The sequence below is a fragment of the Rana temporaria genome, chromosome 1 (genome assembly GCF_905171775.1).
Source record: "Rana temporaria chromosome 1, aRanTem1.1, whole genome shotgun sequence".
In the NCBI taxonomy this organism is placed as follows: domain Eukaryota; kingdom Metazoa; phylum Chordata; class Amphibia; order Anura; family Ranidae; genus Rana; species Rana temporaria.
The window spans coordinates 333,908,445-333,924,466 of record NC_053489.1 but is presented as its reverse complement, the minus strand read 5'-3'; the positions used below and the strand labels follow the sequence as shown (position 1 = coordinate 333,924,466).

Sequence of the window (16,022 nt, the reverse complement as noted above, 5' to 3'; positions counted from 1 at the left end):
GGGTAAAGGCCTTGTTCTGAGTAAAAACTTTGCGAATGTGATGTCAGACGCCAGGTGGGATGGCCCTAGCAACCATTTTTGAAATAGTTTATAAAGGTGGCTGTGTGTCCTTATTTAATTCCGGGACACTATATTGTCCCAGAATGAAGGTGCCGGGGACACAAATATGAATTGCGGGACAATCGCAGGAAATCCGGGACACGTGGGCACCCTACTGTAACTCCACACAGTAATGCAAGGCTTTCTCCCTGGTGTGGAGTGTCGTGCTCAGTGTTGTAACTAACGGCGTTTAAATAAACGCTGTTAGGCAACGATGGGCCTCCTGAGGGTAACGAGTAATCTATCAGATTACTTTAGCCCTCTCGGCAACGCCGTTCCCATTACTGGGCGGCGTTACCGAAATTACTTAGAGCGCGGGGGGGGCAGTCCGGGCAGACTCTGCCTTCTCCTGTGACGCTGCTTGTGAGTGACTCACCGTCCGACGGTCCGACCACCTGACCAGCTGACGCGGCAGCGTCACGGGAGGAGGCAGAGACTGCCCGGCGAATGGCGATACTTGAAGTTGACGGTGAGAAGGGAGTGGGACCCCGAAATGATAATTAATTATACACAGTATTGCATTTGCTGGGCCTGCCTGGGCATGTGGAGCGGTCTCCACCGGACCGCTCCACATGCCCAGGCAGGCCCAGCAAATGCAATACTGTGTACAATTATTAATATCATCATCATCACACTCCACCTGTCCAGGCAATGGCAGTAATACTGTACAATATAGATTCAGTGTGCAGTGTGAGTGACACTGCTGCAGTGCACACTGAATCTATATTGTGCAGTATTGCTGCCTGGGCAGGTGGAGTGTGATGATGATGATATTAATAATTGTATACAGTATTGCATTTGCTGGGCCTGCCATATACTGTACTGTACTATACTGTATAACTGCACTACAAAATTCCTTTACAAATAATGCATATTTTAAAATGTTATTACTAATAAGTTATTAGTAATAACATTTTAATAACATTTTAAAATATGCATTATTTGTAAAGGAATTTTTTAGTAATAACATTTTAAAATATGCATTATTTGTAAAGGAATTTTGTAGTGCAGTTATACAGTATAGTACAGTATATGGCAGGCCCAGCAAATGCAATACTGTGTACAATTATTAATATCATCATCACACTCCACCTGCCCAGGCAGCAATACTGTACAATATAGATTCAGTGTGCACTGCAGCAGTGTCACTCACACTGCACACTGAATCTATATTGTACAGTATTGCTGGGCAGGTGGAGTGTGATGATGATATTAATAATTGTACACAGTACAAAATGTTCTAAAATACTGTATATAGTGGTTTTTATGCTTCAATCAGTTAATATAAACATTTTTGATATTAAAGATGTTATAGAACGTAATTGCATTGTAGAATATAAAAAAAAAAAATCTCAGTTACTTGCCAATAAAGTAACTGAGTCACTAACTCAATTACTTTTTCGGACAAGTAACTTGTAATTGTAACTAGTTACTTTTTTTAAAGGAAGATGAACAACACTGGTCGTGCTCGACCCCCTCCCCTGGAATACAGGAGAGTCAGGACGCTCTCTACGTTGCAGATAGAGAAAGGAGCTGTGTGTTAGTGGGCGTCCTGACTCTCCTGTACTCCAGGGAAGGGGGCGAGCACGACACTCCACACCAGGGAGAAAGCCTGTTACTATGTGGAGTTACAGATAGAAGAACAGGAAGTGAGGATTTCTCAGAAGAAATAAGGACATTTAAAAGCAAAATGGAAGGATGAGGTAAGTGAAGGACTGCACTAAGGTAAAGGAAGCTATTTAGGATTTTTTTTTTACCTTTATAACCCCTTTAATACATTTTATATGGAATGCTTCTGCAGTGTAAACGGTAACTTAAACCCAGCTCCAGAAGCAAGTTGATAGGACTTCTATTCAGATAGGATCTCTGTATTCTCCTTCAATGTAAGTTTCTACCAGCATTGTCATATATCCAAACCCATACCCATATAGCCTTAAAATGGTACTCCCAGCCAACAGCTTAACAAATTTTGAAGATGGCATTACCCATTCCAAGTTTCGTTCAGCAAGTATTGTAAGTAAAACACTCCTGCCAGCTAGGCAGGTGACACAAATGCTGGAGCTTTGTCAAGTCTCTGATACCAGCCTGGCTCACTGGAACATCAATTATCACCATCGCCTCTCTCAAATCAGCAGGTAGGTAACCCAGGAAGATAGAATTGGAAACAGCAGAGCAGAGGCTATGGCAATGCAAAGTGATGGAACTGTTAAAATGGAAAGAGTGACTAACATCAACAGTGTGCATTTACAGTAGCTGTTTGCCCGGGGGTTCCACTATCATTAAAAAAGTAAAATGATTTAATTACCATAATAAGCATTACCGTAACCTAGGCTGTTTATACCATACCATAATCCAGGTTTGACCAAGCTATGGTACAGCCAACCCTTTTTAGTACCAGCCAATTTCCACATGTACTTTAGTTCAATTTCTAAAACCGCAAACCTTTTTTTTTTTTAAGTATTGTCCTATTATTGCATACTTTGTTATAAATTTACTTATATCATCACAAAAGCAAACAAATTTCGAAAAACAAGCATACATGATCAATGAACAGGTAGCATAGTCCGCTTTATGAGAGATAGGAAAATATGCAAAGTAGAGAATTAATACACACCAGATAAGAGTATAAAGAAATCCTATTAGGGATCCGATTATTTTATTGTTTGTAGTGAGACATGCAAAAATTGGGTAATAAGACAGTCCAACTTCAATAGCTCCCACTAAAAGGCCAAGTGCTAGAAAATAAACAGAAACAGGGTAAATTTCTGGGCAAAGATGTAAATACATTCTACACTATAATCAAGAGCAATAATAATGACATCAATAAAATATTTCTGTCGGGACTGATATGTACACACTCTACTCTGCATGCGTGATCGCTATCTGGCCATTTACTAGGGATTAGTTTGGATTTATGTATCTATTTGCCTGCATTCTACTAATTTGATGTAAGTGCATTACTTTTTATTAACCACTTTCATACCGCGCCTATTCTGGCACTTCTCTCCTTCATGTAAAAATCATAATTTTTTTGCTAGAAAATTACACAGAACCCCCAAACATTATATATATTTTTTTAGCAGACACCCTAGGGAATAACGTGGCGGTCATTGCAACTTTTTATCTCGCACAGTTAACGAAAACGCCTTTTTTTGGAAAACAAAACAGTTTCATGAATTAAAAAATAACAAAACAGTAAAGTTAAAATTGCGCACACTCATGGAATAATGCCAAACTTTAGTACTTAAAAATCTGCATAGGCGACGCTTTAATTTTTTTTCCAGGTTACCATGTTAATGTTACAGAGGAGGTCTAGTGCTAGAATTATTGCTCTCACTCTAACGCATGCGGCGATACCTCACATGTGTGGTTTGATCGGCGTTAACATATGTGGGCGGGACTTACGCGTGCGTTCACTTCTGAGCACGAGCTACTGGGTACAGGGGCGTTTTAATTTTTTTATATTTTTTTACTTAATTTTTTTTATTTTTCCTCTTTATGGAGAGATGCGGGGTCAATAAGACACATCTCTCCTCCAGGCTGGCAAGCATGAGATTGTGAAAAAAAATTCACCGATCTCATGCTTTCAGCCACGATTGCAGCTTTGTTGACTTCCGGGTACCCGGGTGTGACATCATAACGTCGCGCCCGGGCCTCCGACGTCCTTAGAGATGACTGTAAATGACCGTAAATCTCTATCCTCCCCATCCGGTGACGGCCGATTTGTTCTCCGGGCCTCCGATGGCACGGGAGAGCCCGGAGAAGCACCGGATGGCGGCGGGAGGGGGGTGACGTCCCCTCCCGCCACCTATAAGAACAATCAAGTGGTGGAACCACCACTATGATCATTCTTATCGTGCACAGAATCGCCGCCTGAAAAGAAGGATATCTGAATGGTGCCTGTAGCTGCAGGCATCATTCCTGCCCATTGAAATCAATGGGTAGTGCTGCCAAACCGCCGGCAAAGCACCACTGCAGTGGCTCTTTGTCAGCGGTTTTAACCCTTTTTTGACCACTAGACGGGGTTAAAAGCACCACACTAGCGGCCAAATAGCGCCGCCAAAGCTTTGGTGAAGGGAGTCAAACAGCTGGGTGTTTGATCATCATTTCAACACGTTTTAGCAATGGATTTTACACATGGACTTTAATCCCATATGATCTTTTGCAGAGACCTGCACCCTTTTTGTATATTGCACTGGTGTTTATGCTTGAAATTCATCTCTAGCTGGATTTTAGGTTTTGCACAAATGATGGCACTTATTACACTTTAATTAGTAAATTTTTATGCAATAGTTTGCTATTGATTGTTTCTTATTGTTCATACACTATTGATTGCACTGAATGCACTTTAGTGATCTTTGTACCTGTTATATATTAGTGCTGCACTTCTTATTTACATATTGTTTGTTCCTGGTATCTGGGTGCACAGCTGCTGTTTTTTTTTATCGTTTCTAAGCGCAGATATCGATTTCCCACTAATAAAATATTACTGTAAAAAGATATTGAGTTGTAAGGTTGTAATATTTTATGTTGTATTATTTTTCCTAATATGGGAAAAATCTTGTTACCCTACTCTTCAACATCACATGCTAGAATCCACTAAGCCTACGGCCCCTTTCACACATGCAGGCCGTTCATTTCATTGGTTCAGTCACTTTTTTCAAAGAAAAACAGTTTGTCATCAAATTTTCATCCATTTTTACATCAGTTTTTTTACAACTGCCAGTTAGAGTCCTGGAGCCATTCATTCATACAAAAACTGACTGTTTACATCATTTTTTTAATCAGACCTGTTTTTGTAATGGAAGTAAAGTAGGGCTTTAATCCATTCCAAAAAACAGATGTTGACAGAAGCAGATGTAAATGGATAATCAACCATTTGCATATGTTTTTCCATTGAGATGCATTGATTATCAATGGATGGATGAAAAACAGACAAACGGTCCGCATGTGTGAAAGGGGACTAAATCAGTTTATGGGCAGGGCTTAATCAGTGTACCTGGTAACTGGGAGGAGTCAAAAGGGGCTAATGCTTGGACGTTACTTTATATTGCAGGAATTGAACGATCACAGAAATAAGGTAGTTTATAGAAATGGAACCACATTAGTTGTAGGTCACATACTTATTTAAGCAGAAAGGTAATATTCATCACCAAGACACCTTTTCAGCAGCAATATATGGTCTTACAGACCACAGAATGCCTGAGAACACTTCCCTTGTATGAGGTATGCAGAATACTGGGTTCCCCTGAGATCCCCAAAATCCTTGCAATTTGGCCAGCTGACGGTGGGAGACAGTTCCAAGATACTGGTACAGTATAAGACATACCATGAAAAGGGAGCCTTTTCTTTCCCATCTTGTCAGGTCTTTAGGGTAGGTAGCAGGTAGTCGTCATGTCCTCCATGTTTCTGTCCTCGTTGGGCGCCAAAATATGTAGGGTAGGTGGCAGGTCATGTGATAGGGTGGTCGTCACATCCTCAAAGTTTCCCTCCTCATTGGGCACCAAGCAAGAGTCACACGAGAGGCCTACCCCATGGTTGGTGTTTCTGGGCTAGGCTAGCCACTTTGTACAGGGTCATTACCATACACATGGTGTACCTTTACTTTATTTCACAGAGAACGTAAGAAATTACTTTATATCCCCACCCACCCTTTCCCAGAATCTATCAATGTTCCTTCATATTTATGCAAGTCCTTCTTCTGCATTGCTATTTGGGTGAATTTGATTTCAATCAAATAACAGTGTACCTGCAGTATGCTGGGTCTGCTGCCAGTTTTAATTATATTCCTTGCCACTTCTTACCATTGGCCCATTTGCTTAAGTTGTGGCTCTTGATTGGCATTAATTTTGCTGATAATACCAAAAAATTATTGGTTAAAGTCGTGGCTGTTATTTTAATGTGGATCAGTGTGGCTTGTTCAAACTGGGTAAGATAACTGTCAAAGTAAATCAAAATGACTGAATTCAGTACTCCTACCTTTTGCCCATGGTGGCACGCCTGGTGGCAGGTATTCCTCAGAAAACAGTGACATTACTTTGTTTGCGATTGCCCCGAAGGCAAAACCAAATGTCCATCTATTTTTAAAGGTCCCTATAAGATCTAGAGGACTGATCACAGAGAAGCAGTGGATTAGAGGAGCATTGGCAATATAAGAATTCATGCAAAGTAAAAGACTACATGACGGCTTCTGTTGACACTATTAGGGACTTTGTCAACAGGATTTGGGCTTCTGTCAGTGGCATTGATGGGTACATTTGACCTGCAGCTGACCTCTTTCAGACATGCTTCAAGTGGGTTTTGCATTGCCACAGACTTGTATGGAGTTGCAATACTCATTTGAGCAAAAGACCATCCACATAGTCCCTTATAGTGTTTTATTATGTTGTTACAGAAAATCAGAAATGTACTACCAAGTAAGCAATTGAAAGCAAAACATAAGTGAAAATTCATTCTATCAGTTTGACTGGTGTTGAAATCATTTTCATACTTAAAGCGGAGGTTCACCCAAAAATCAACTTTCTGCCATTAGATCCAGCATACTGCTGACATCTGCAGTATGCTGTTTTTTATTTTTTTTTTTGTACTTATCGTTTTATCAGCCGTTGTTATCCGGCTCCGAGCAGGGATTTCAGCAGGGAATAGGCGTTCCTAAGCCAAGCGGATTTGATTGGCGAGCTGCTAAAGCACGTCACGCCTTCCGAAAATACACGAGGTGACACTCGGGTGTTTACGGCGCCTGCGCCTGCTGTGTAGAGCTGACTGCGCAGGCGCCGTAAACACTCGACTGTCACTTCAGGTATTTTCGGAAGGCGTGACACGCTTTAGCAGCCCGTCAATCAACTCCGCTTGGCTTAGGAATGCCTATACCCAGAAGGAATCCCCGCTCGGAGCCAGATAACAACGGCTGATAAAACGATAAGTACAAAAAAAAAAAACAGCATACTGCAGATGTCAGCAGTATGCTGGATCTAATGGCAGAAAGTTGATTTTTGGGTGAACCCCCGCTTTAAAGTGGATGTAAACCCTCACATATGAAACAAATCTACCTACATAAAATCTACCTACATAAGTTTTACATGTATATGTCTTCAGCTTTTTATATTCTTTAGAAAGTGCACACTGTGTTAGAGATTTTTTTAACCTGTTCAGCACTGGGTGTGGAGTCTGGGGATACAGCCAAGACAGCTGATTGGAGGAAAGGCACACACCCCTCTCCTGATAGGCAGAGACTTGCAGAGCTGTTTCGTGAATAGTTCAGCTCTCTGCTAATCTATTAATAGCAACCTCCCACAACACAAATTTCCGGCTGGTTTTATCTCAGTTGACAGAGAGCCTGTCAGAAGTTATCATGCTGATAACAGAAGAACGGAGCAGGAGAAAGCCACAGAACTTAATGTTATGAGCTGCTGTCTCCATTAGAAGGTCCCCCGGTTTTAGCAACAAGTTTATGCATGTCAGCCTCTGCCGCCATGGACTCAGCTAATATGTCTTTCCAATGTTGTAAGGAAGTAAAAAAATGTTTCCACGTTGTGTGCCATCTTGTATCGCCATTAAAGCTGGACTGCAGGTTGATATAAATAACTGTTTAAAGTGGAACTAAATTGCTCAAGGGGAGTTAGTTCCACTTTAACATTCAAAACTATCTATTTTTACTTGTTAGTAGGGATGAGCTTTGTATTCGAGTCAAACTCACGTTCGACTCGAACATCGTATGTTCGATCGTTCGTCGAATTATGAACGTTTCGGGCCATTTCGAGTGGCGTTTCACGGCCCATAATTCACTGTGGCATCGCAGTGCATTGCTGGCTGATGATTGGCCAAGCATTCACTATGACCCGCATGCTTGGTCAATCACAGCTTGCAAAAAACCGAGAGCCATAATTGGGCAAAGCCAGGGTGGCTTTGGCCAATTATGACTCAGGGGGTTTAGTACACCCCCCACACTATAAAAGGCCACCTGCAGGTCGGCCTTGTGTAGTGTGGTGTGGTGGTTAAGAGAAAGAAGACAGAGAGAGATAGAGTGTCATTTTTTGTAGGTAGATAGAGCAGGCAGGCAGGCTAGTCAGTTAAAGTTACAGTGTGTAGAGGATATATATGCATCCCAGGTGTTGTATATATATTTATACACCGTATACTGTAGTTTAGCTAGATCCGCTCTTCCTAATTTACTGGCAGGCAGGTGATTGTGCTAGCTGCAGTATTCTCACGTGGTGTACTGCCTGTGTCCTCTGCAGTGTGCACCTAAAGCTACGTGGTGTGTGTACTCTCCGTGTCCTCTGCACATTGTGCACCTAACGTAAAGCTGGTGTTTCTCATATTTATTCCTAAAGTCAGGGATCTGCTCCAGAGGCGGCTCTTTAATTAGGCAAATTAGGCGGTTGCCTAAGGCCTCGCACTTACAGGGCCTCGCAGCCACCTAACTTACCCATTACCCCAGTTTTGAGGGACCTTAATGCTGCTGTGTTTAGCCAGCGTTAAGAGCTGCCAGTGTCCCCAACAACCAGTGAATATCGGTGACACCACCCCTTGTGATGTCAATGACCCAGCATGCCATCAGTCAATGATGTCACAAGGGGGCGGGTTTCACCAAGTGAAATCACCGGGTAGCCCCCGCCCCTAAGGCCCCATACACACGAGAGGATTTATCCGCGGATACGGTCCAGCCGGAGTGTACACACCATAAAATCTATCCGCAGAAACCCATTCGATGGGATTTATCTGCGGATAGATTCTATCGTGTGTACGGGGCCTTAGTTATTAAAGAGCAGGATCTGGGGGGCTTCCAGATTCCGATAAGCCCGCAGACCCCCCCCACAACCACCGCCCAGGGTTGTGGGGAAGAGGCTCTTGTCCTTGAATTATTTTTCCCATCATGGGCGCGAGTGGGGCCCCATGTCAAGTTTTGCCTAAGGCCTCACAAAGCCTAGAGCCGCCTCTGATCTGCTCATATTAATACTACAGGCAGGGTATATTTCTGCAAGTACTTTCACGTGGTGTACTGTCTGTGTCTTCTGCAGTGTGCATCTAAAGCTATGTGGTGTGTGTACTGTCTGTGTCTGTGCTATTTTTCTCAATGATTTTCATCCATATTGCAGGGAACAGACATTACATTAAAGCCGCAAGCAGTTTTAAAGTACTTTTTTCATATAGTAATCTCATTTTGTGCAAGGACAGTTCTAAACACGTGCCACTTCACAGGCATACTATAGACACCCAGCAGGTACAATATTTAAAGGAATTTTTCATTTTATTTTTTTCACTTTAAGCATCATTAAAATCACTGCTCCAGAAAAAACGACCGTTTTTAAAACTTTTTTTCCATTGATACATGTTCCCTGGGGCAAGACCCGAGTTCTCAAAGATGTTTTACGACAATAACTTGCATATTAGTTTTTAAAATTAGCACTTTTGAATTTGAACGTTCAAGTCCCATTGACGTCAATTGGGTTCTAAATGTTCGCGCGAATGGTCGGTCCGTTCGAAGGTTCTGGTGCGAACCAAACGGCTGGGTGTTCGGCTCATCCCTACTTGTTAGTCACGTCCCCACCACCATTCTGGCCTAGGTCAGAATTTAATTTACCTGGTCCTGCAGCCTCCTGGGTTACTTGCATCACATCTTCCAGGAGGCAGCAGGATCGGTACACAGAGTGGCCTGGGGAGGGCCAGGGTAGTCCAGAGGGCGGGCTGGGGGGCGGGTCCAGTGTGTCAGCAGAGCTGACTGCCTATACCCAGAAGAGGCAGCCAGCTGAAGAGGACAAAGGTGGCAGCTCAGCACTATAATTAAGTGGTAAAAAACACAAGGGGGTGGGGGGAGTTGCGTACATTTCTTTTATAATAAGTAAATATCTTTTTACATACAGTTCGCACAAGCACCTGAATCTTGTTATCAGCAGCTCACCTTCCCCACAGAACAGCACTTCAAGTGGAAAGTAAAGTCTCTATATCAACATTAAAGTGGTTGTAAGGGCTGAAGGCTTTTTACCCTTATGCATTCTACACATGAAGGTAAAAACCTGCAGTGTGCAGCAGTTTCCCCAACCCGCCATTGGCTCCCGCTACTGTCAACCAGAGCCAGTGAGCCAATGAGGAGATGGGGGGGGGAGCCACGCTCCATGTGTGAATGAACATACAGAACAGCTGCTTGTTAGGGGGGCAGGAGGGAGGGCCAGGATTGAGGCTGTACAGAGCAGGTGAGAATAACATGTTTGTTATTTATTTATATTTTAAAATTTGCCTTTAACCACTTAAGCCCCAGACCTTTAGGCAGCTAAATGCCCAGGCCAGGTTTTGCGATTCGGCACTGCGTCGCTTTAACAGACAATTGCGCGGTCGTGCGACGTGGCTCCCAAACAAAATTGGCGTCCTTTTTTCCCCACAAATAGAGCTTTCTTTTGGTGGTATTTGATCACCTCTTCGTTTTTATTTTTTGTGCTATAAACAAAAATAGAGCGTCAATTTTGAAAAAAATGCAATATTTTTTACTTTTTGCTATAATAAATATCCCCCAAAAACATATATCATTTTTTTTTCCTCAGTTTAGGCCGATACGTATTCTTCTACCTATTTTTGGTAAAAAACATCGCAATAAGTGTTTATCGATTGGTTTGCGCAAAATTTATAGTGTTTACAAAATAGGGGATAGTTTTATTGCATTTTTATAAATTATTATTTTTTTACTACTATTGGCGGCGATCAGCGATTTATTTTGTGACTGCAACATTACACTTCGGACAATTTTGACACATTTTTGGGACCATTGTAATTTTCACAGCAAAAAATGCATTTAAATTGCATTGTTTATTGTGAAAATGACAGTTGCAGTTTGGGAGTTAACCACAGGGGGCGCTGTAGGAGTTAGGGTTCACCTAGTGTGTGTTTACAACTGTAGGGGGGTGTGGCTGTAGGACTGATGTCATCGATCGAGTCTCCCTATAAAAGCCGTGTTTACATACGTCTCTCCCCGTTCTTCAGCTCCGGGGAGCAATCGCGACGGAGCGGCTATAAACGAATAGCCGCGCCGTCGTCCCGGATCGCTCCCCGAGGTAAGCCGTCCGCCACAAGCAGCGGGGCGGTCCCGATCGGACCCCCCACCCGCTAGAAGGCAAGGATGTACAGTATATATACGTCCTTCTGCCTGTACGTGCCATTCTGTGGATGTAAATAGGCGTGTGCGGCGGGCGTTAAGTGGTTAATATCACTTCATCTATTTTTAATCCTTATGCTGCTAGCTTTAGAAAATAGATAGGAATGTAGATTATATTTTCTTGTTTTAACTTTTCTACATTTCTTCAGTTATTTCATCACCTCTGACCTAGGCCAAAATGATGTCATACATCCCAAGAGTCTTCTTCTTTTTTATTTCATCTGAATGAGATAAGGGCTTTATCAGCTAAGCACACCCTTCTGCCTGCACGCATGAGCTAAGGGAAGATGGATTCCAGGCAGTAAATGCTACATGAATTATCTGGCTAATGCTAGAAATGCTAGGGGTGGTTTTCAACGTGAATTTTGAATAAAATAAAACATAGAGACATGTGTGGATGAGTGCGTTTGTTGTGAATATTACTAATGAATTATACAGAGGTTTCAGTTTGTGATGCTCAGATACAGTTTAGCTCTTTTTTAAACTGGGAAGGGGGACACTAAAAGTCAATCTGGCTGTAATGCTCAATGGGACATGGTGACAGTAGGAGAGAGCAGTGTGAGCACAGATGATGACTTATTAGTGCACTGCTGTAATTCTTCTTTGATCTCCACACTTCCTGGTTGTCTGTTTCCTGATAACCACAGTGCTGGGTGCTTTCTCTCTGTGGTCACTAACTTCAAGGTGTGACCACAGGTGTGATTACTGTGGCCCATATTCTCTCTAAAAATCCGCGGGCTGCGCTTAAGGCACTTACACTCCGCTGTCCCAACTTACAGGAGCAAGTGTTGTATTCCCCAAACACTTGCTCCGTAAGTTGGGACGGCGGAGTGTAAATGCCCCGGCGTAGCCTGGCGGATCTCCAAGGGGGCGGCTTGTATTCAAATTAAGCGTGCCCCGATTCTAATGAACTGCGCATGCGCCGGGCTTCAAAAAGCCCAGTGCGCATGCTCCAGTTCTCGGCGGAAAACGTCAATGACGCTGACGTGTGCGTCATTGACGTAAAGTCGTATTCAAGAATGACTTACGTAAACGACGTACCCGACGAAAAAACACGACGCGGACCCGACGCCATCCGTAACATGGCCTACGTGGGACTTGCGGAAACTTACCCCTCATATAGCAGGGGTAAGTTTCCGCTTACGCAAACGACGTTAGCGACGGTTACGCGACGCAAACTCGTTCGGGAATCGGCGTAGAAGGCTCATTTGCATAAGCAAATGAGTCCTTCACGTAAATGCCATCTAGCGGCGGCCGGCATCATTACATTTAAGATCCGCCAGTGTAAGTGACTTACAGATGGCGGATCTAAGGCCGGGTACACACGAACAAACATGTATGGTGAAAGCGGTCCGTCGGACCGTTTTCACCATACATGTCTGCCAGAGGGCTTCTGTACGATGGTTGTACACACCATCGTACAGAAGTCCGCGCGTAAACAATACGCGGGGCGTGTCCGCGGTGTCGCCGCGTCGATGACGCGGTGTCGCCGCGACAATGACGCAGCGACGTGGGCGGCCCGCCTTTAAAATGCTTCCACGCATGCGTCGAAGTCATTCGACGCATGCGAGGGACGGCGGGCGCCTGGACATGTACGGTAGGTCTGTACTGACGACCGTACATGTCCGAGCGGGCAGGATTCCAGCGGACGGTTTTAAAACACGTCCAGGAATATTTGTCTGCTGGGAAAAGGCCCAGCTGGCAAATGTTTGCTGGAATTCGGCCCGCTCGTGCCCACACACGACCGAACATGTATGCTGAAACTGGCCCGCGGACCAGTTTCAGCATACATGTTTGGTCGTGTGTATGGGGCCTTAAGTGTATCTATGCGAAAATGATTCTAAGAATCAGTCGCATAGATACACGGGCCAAAAAAGGGAGATACGATGGAGTATCCTGAGATACTCCATCGTAACTTCACTGAGAATATGGGCCTGTGTGTCTAGTTTCTAGTTTTGTTTTCCAAACCATCACTGCTCTATGGTTCTGTATCCTCTGTATAGCACAGAGGCAGGAAATAACATGCAAAAAAGAAACTAGAAACTACAGGTACATTATATGATTGATTGTTATCAATTTGTAATCGTTTTTAAAAGGAATCAGTTAACTATTATGTCTCTATACCCTGTAAACAGTAATTTCATAAAACAAAAATGTTTCCTTTACAACTCCTTTAAGCACAGTAACTATTTCCTTTATCGTTGTTATTTTCAGGTGTCATGTATTACATTTTGCAGATTTTTAAAGGGATAGGAGATTTATCAATTGGAACTGAAGAAAATAATTGAGGCAGAAATACAGTAATACATTGTGAAAACCATTGCAGGCTAGACCACTGGTCATATTTGTAGTAGACTTGAAAGCTCTTGTATGAGAAATATGTTGTATGTACTTACATTACAAATCCAAACCTTCTATCAAGTAATTGTATTTTATCATCAAATCGTGTCCTATTAATGCGTCTCTCCAGAAATGAAAGTGCCAGTATTATTAGAACCTTTAAAAAGGAAAACATCATTTGTTGGCTTTCACATAATACATTTAGAAGCAACCAATATATATATATATTTTTAGGCTAACTAGAGAATGGTCACCGTTTAGCTTTAGAAATTAAGATGATACACCAGCGCTATGGTGATGTGCTAAATAGTGCTAATTATGTGAATGATAATAAATAATAGTAAATTCCAATTAAACGTAATTATTAGAGCTGCTGCTATGGTAAAGGTTTAATTAACCTTAATAGTTGGATAATGAGAGACCAAGCGCTGCTCTTACTATAAATTGCAATGTGTTTAGAAATTAATTAGTTAGTCAGGTTGAAAAAACACACAAGTCCATCAAGTTTAACCACTTCAGCCCCAGAAGATTTTACCCCCTTCCTGAGCAGAGCACTTTTTACAATTTGGCACTGCGACGCTTTAACTGACAATTGCGCGGTCGTGTGACGCTGGACCCAAACAAAATTTGCGTCCTTTTTTCCACACAAATAGAGATTTCTTTTGGTGGTATTTGATCACCTCTGCAGTTTTTATACATTTGCGTATCTTTCGGCGGGCGTAGCGTATCTCAGATACACTACGCCGCCGTAACTTACAGCGGCAGGTCCCGTATTCAGAAAGAACTTGCGCTGTAAGTTCCGGCGGCGTAGTGTAACTGGGCCGGCGTAAGCCCGCCTAATTCAAATGTGGAGGAGGTGGGCGTGTTTTATGTTAATTACTTGTGACCCTACGTAAATGACGCTTTTTACGAACGACGCATGGGCCGTCCGTGGACGTATCCCAGTGCGCATGCTCCAAATTACGCCGCAAAGCCTCATTGGTTTCGACGTGAACGTAACTTACGCAAAGCCCTATTCATGAACGACTTACGTAAACGACGCAAAATTTGACGGTGGCCCGACGTCCATACTTAACATTGGCTATGCCTCATAGAGCAGGGGTAACTTTACGCTGAAAAAAGCCTTACGTAAATGACGTAAAAAAATGCGCCGGGCGGACGTACGTTTCTGAATCGGCATATCTACCTAATTTACATATTCTACGCGTAGAAACGGAAGCGCCACCTAGCGTCCAGCGTAAATATGCAACTAAGATACGATGGCGTAAGAGACTTACGCCGGCCGGATCTTAGGGAAATCTATGCGTAACTGATTCTAAGAATCAGGCGCATAGATACGACCCCGCACACTCAGAGTTACGACGGCGTATCTGGACATATGCCGTCGTAACTCGTATCTGAATCCGGGCCAATATATTTTACTTTTTGCTATAATAAATACCCCAATTTAAAAAAAAATAAAAACTATTTTTTTCCTCAGTTTAGGCCAATATGTATTTGTGACGGTATCGGTATGATATCCCCGTCAAGCATTCCCTCCTCTCCATACAAGAACATCACAGGATCATCCACACATGAGTCAAGACTGAATGCTGGAACCAAGACTGATTTATTGGCAGCTTGCTGCTGGTTATAAATACAGTTTTACAAGCTAAATCCTTAATCAAGGAACAATGGGAGCTCCACCCCCTTTTCACACACTCTGGAGTTTCTCATACAGAATATAGCCAGACAATTCGGAGCCGACCTGAGACACATTTTCTTTAAATAATGACATCAGGGAAGTTAATTACAAGGTGTACAGAACACATTAGCTGGGCAGCCTGGCACCGCATAATGAAGCAATCAGAATACATAACATGAGTCACCTCTAATCACAGTAACAGGGTTAACATCCCTTTGAAATAAGGAGCTAGCTGCAGACGGGTCATTAACATGTCAATAGCTTGTAACACATGAATCCATTTTACCTCTAACCCACAATTTAACCAAGCAGGGAGAATTACACTGACATATGCTTCACAATGGCCCCCCTTTTTCTCCCTGCTACGGCAAACCCGGTTGGACCTTCCCTGGTCCAGTAGGGTTGACTGGTTCAGAGCTTTTAGTCCGAGGTTAACTCCGTTTGGCGTGACTGTCCTCCATTGGTAACTGCTTCCGACTCAGGTATGCCACCGGATTGTCAGATCACACGCCGGTAAGTCCCCAAGTCTTTGTGCGATCTGCAAAGTCACCAGAAGTCAGTGTGAAGACGGCGAATGGGTCTGTGCGCCGCCGTCTAGGTGTCCCACTATGGGAGGGGCAGGTTATGGCTCTGAAGTGACAATCACAGGAGATTCATAAAAAGGAAAAGTTATATTTGTTGAAATGCTGTAGCACTGGTGCTCAGAGTCCGGGGGGGGGGAGGGGAATCAGAGCCCCATAAGGTCAGCCACCC

At 43.2% G+C, this 16,022-nt stretch overlaps 1 protein-coding gene across 2 annotated transcripts in view; it reads right to left on the bottom strand.

Annotated features, from left to right (window-relative positions):
• The window catches only part of LOC120946215 (stimulated by retinoic acid gene 6 protein-like), a 93,109-nt gene that overhangs the window by 62,178 nt on the left and 14,909 nt on the right, over nt 1-16,022 (bottom strand). For both annotated transcript variants that reach the window (XM_040361040.1, XM_040361041.1), the window contains 3 exons: nt 13,642-13,742; nt 6,079-6,209; nt 2,714-2,834 (listed from right to left, as the gene is read on the bottom strand). In XM_040361040.1, coding sequence (XP_040216974.1) covers nt 2,714-2,834; nt 6,079-6,209; nt 13,642-13,742 — 353 coding nt within the window. The remainder of the gene's footprint in view (nt 1-2,713; nt 2,835-6,078; nt 6,210-13,641; nt 13,743-16,022) is intronic.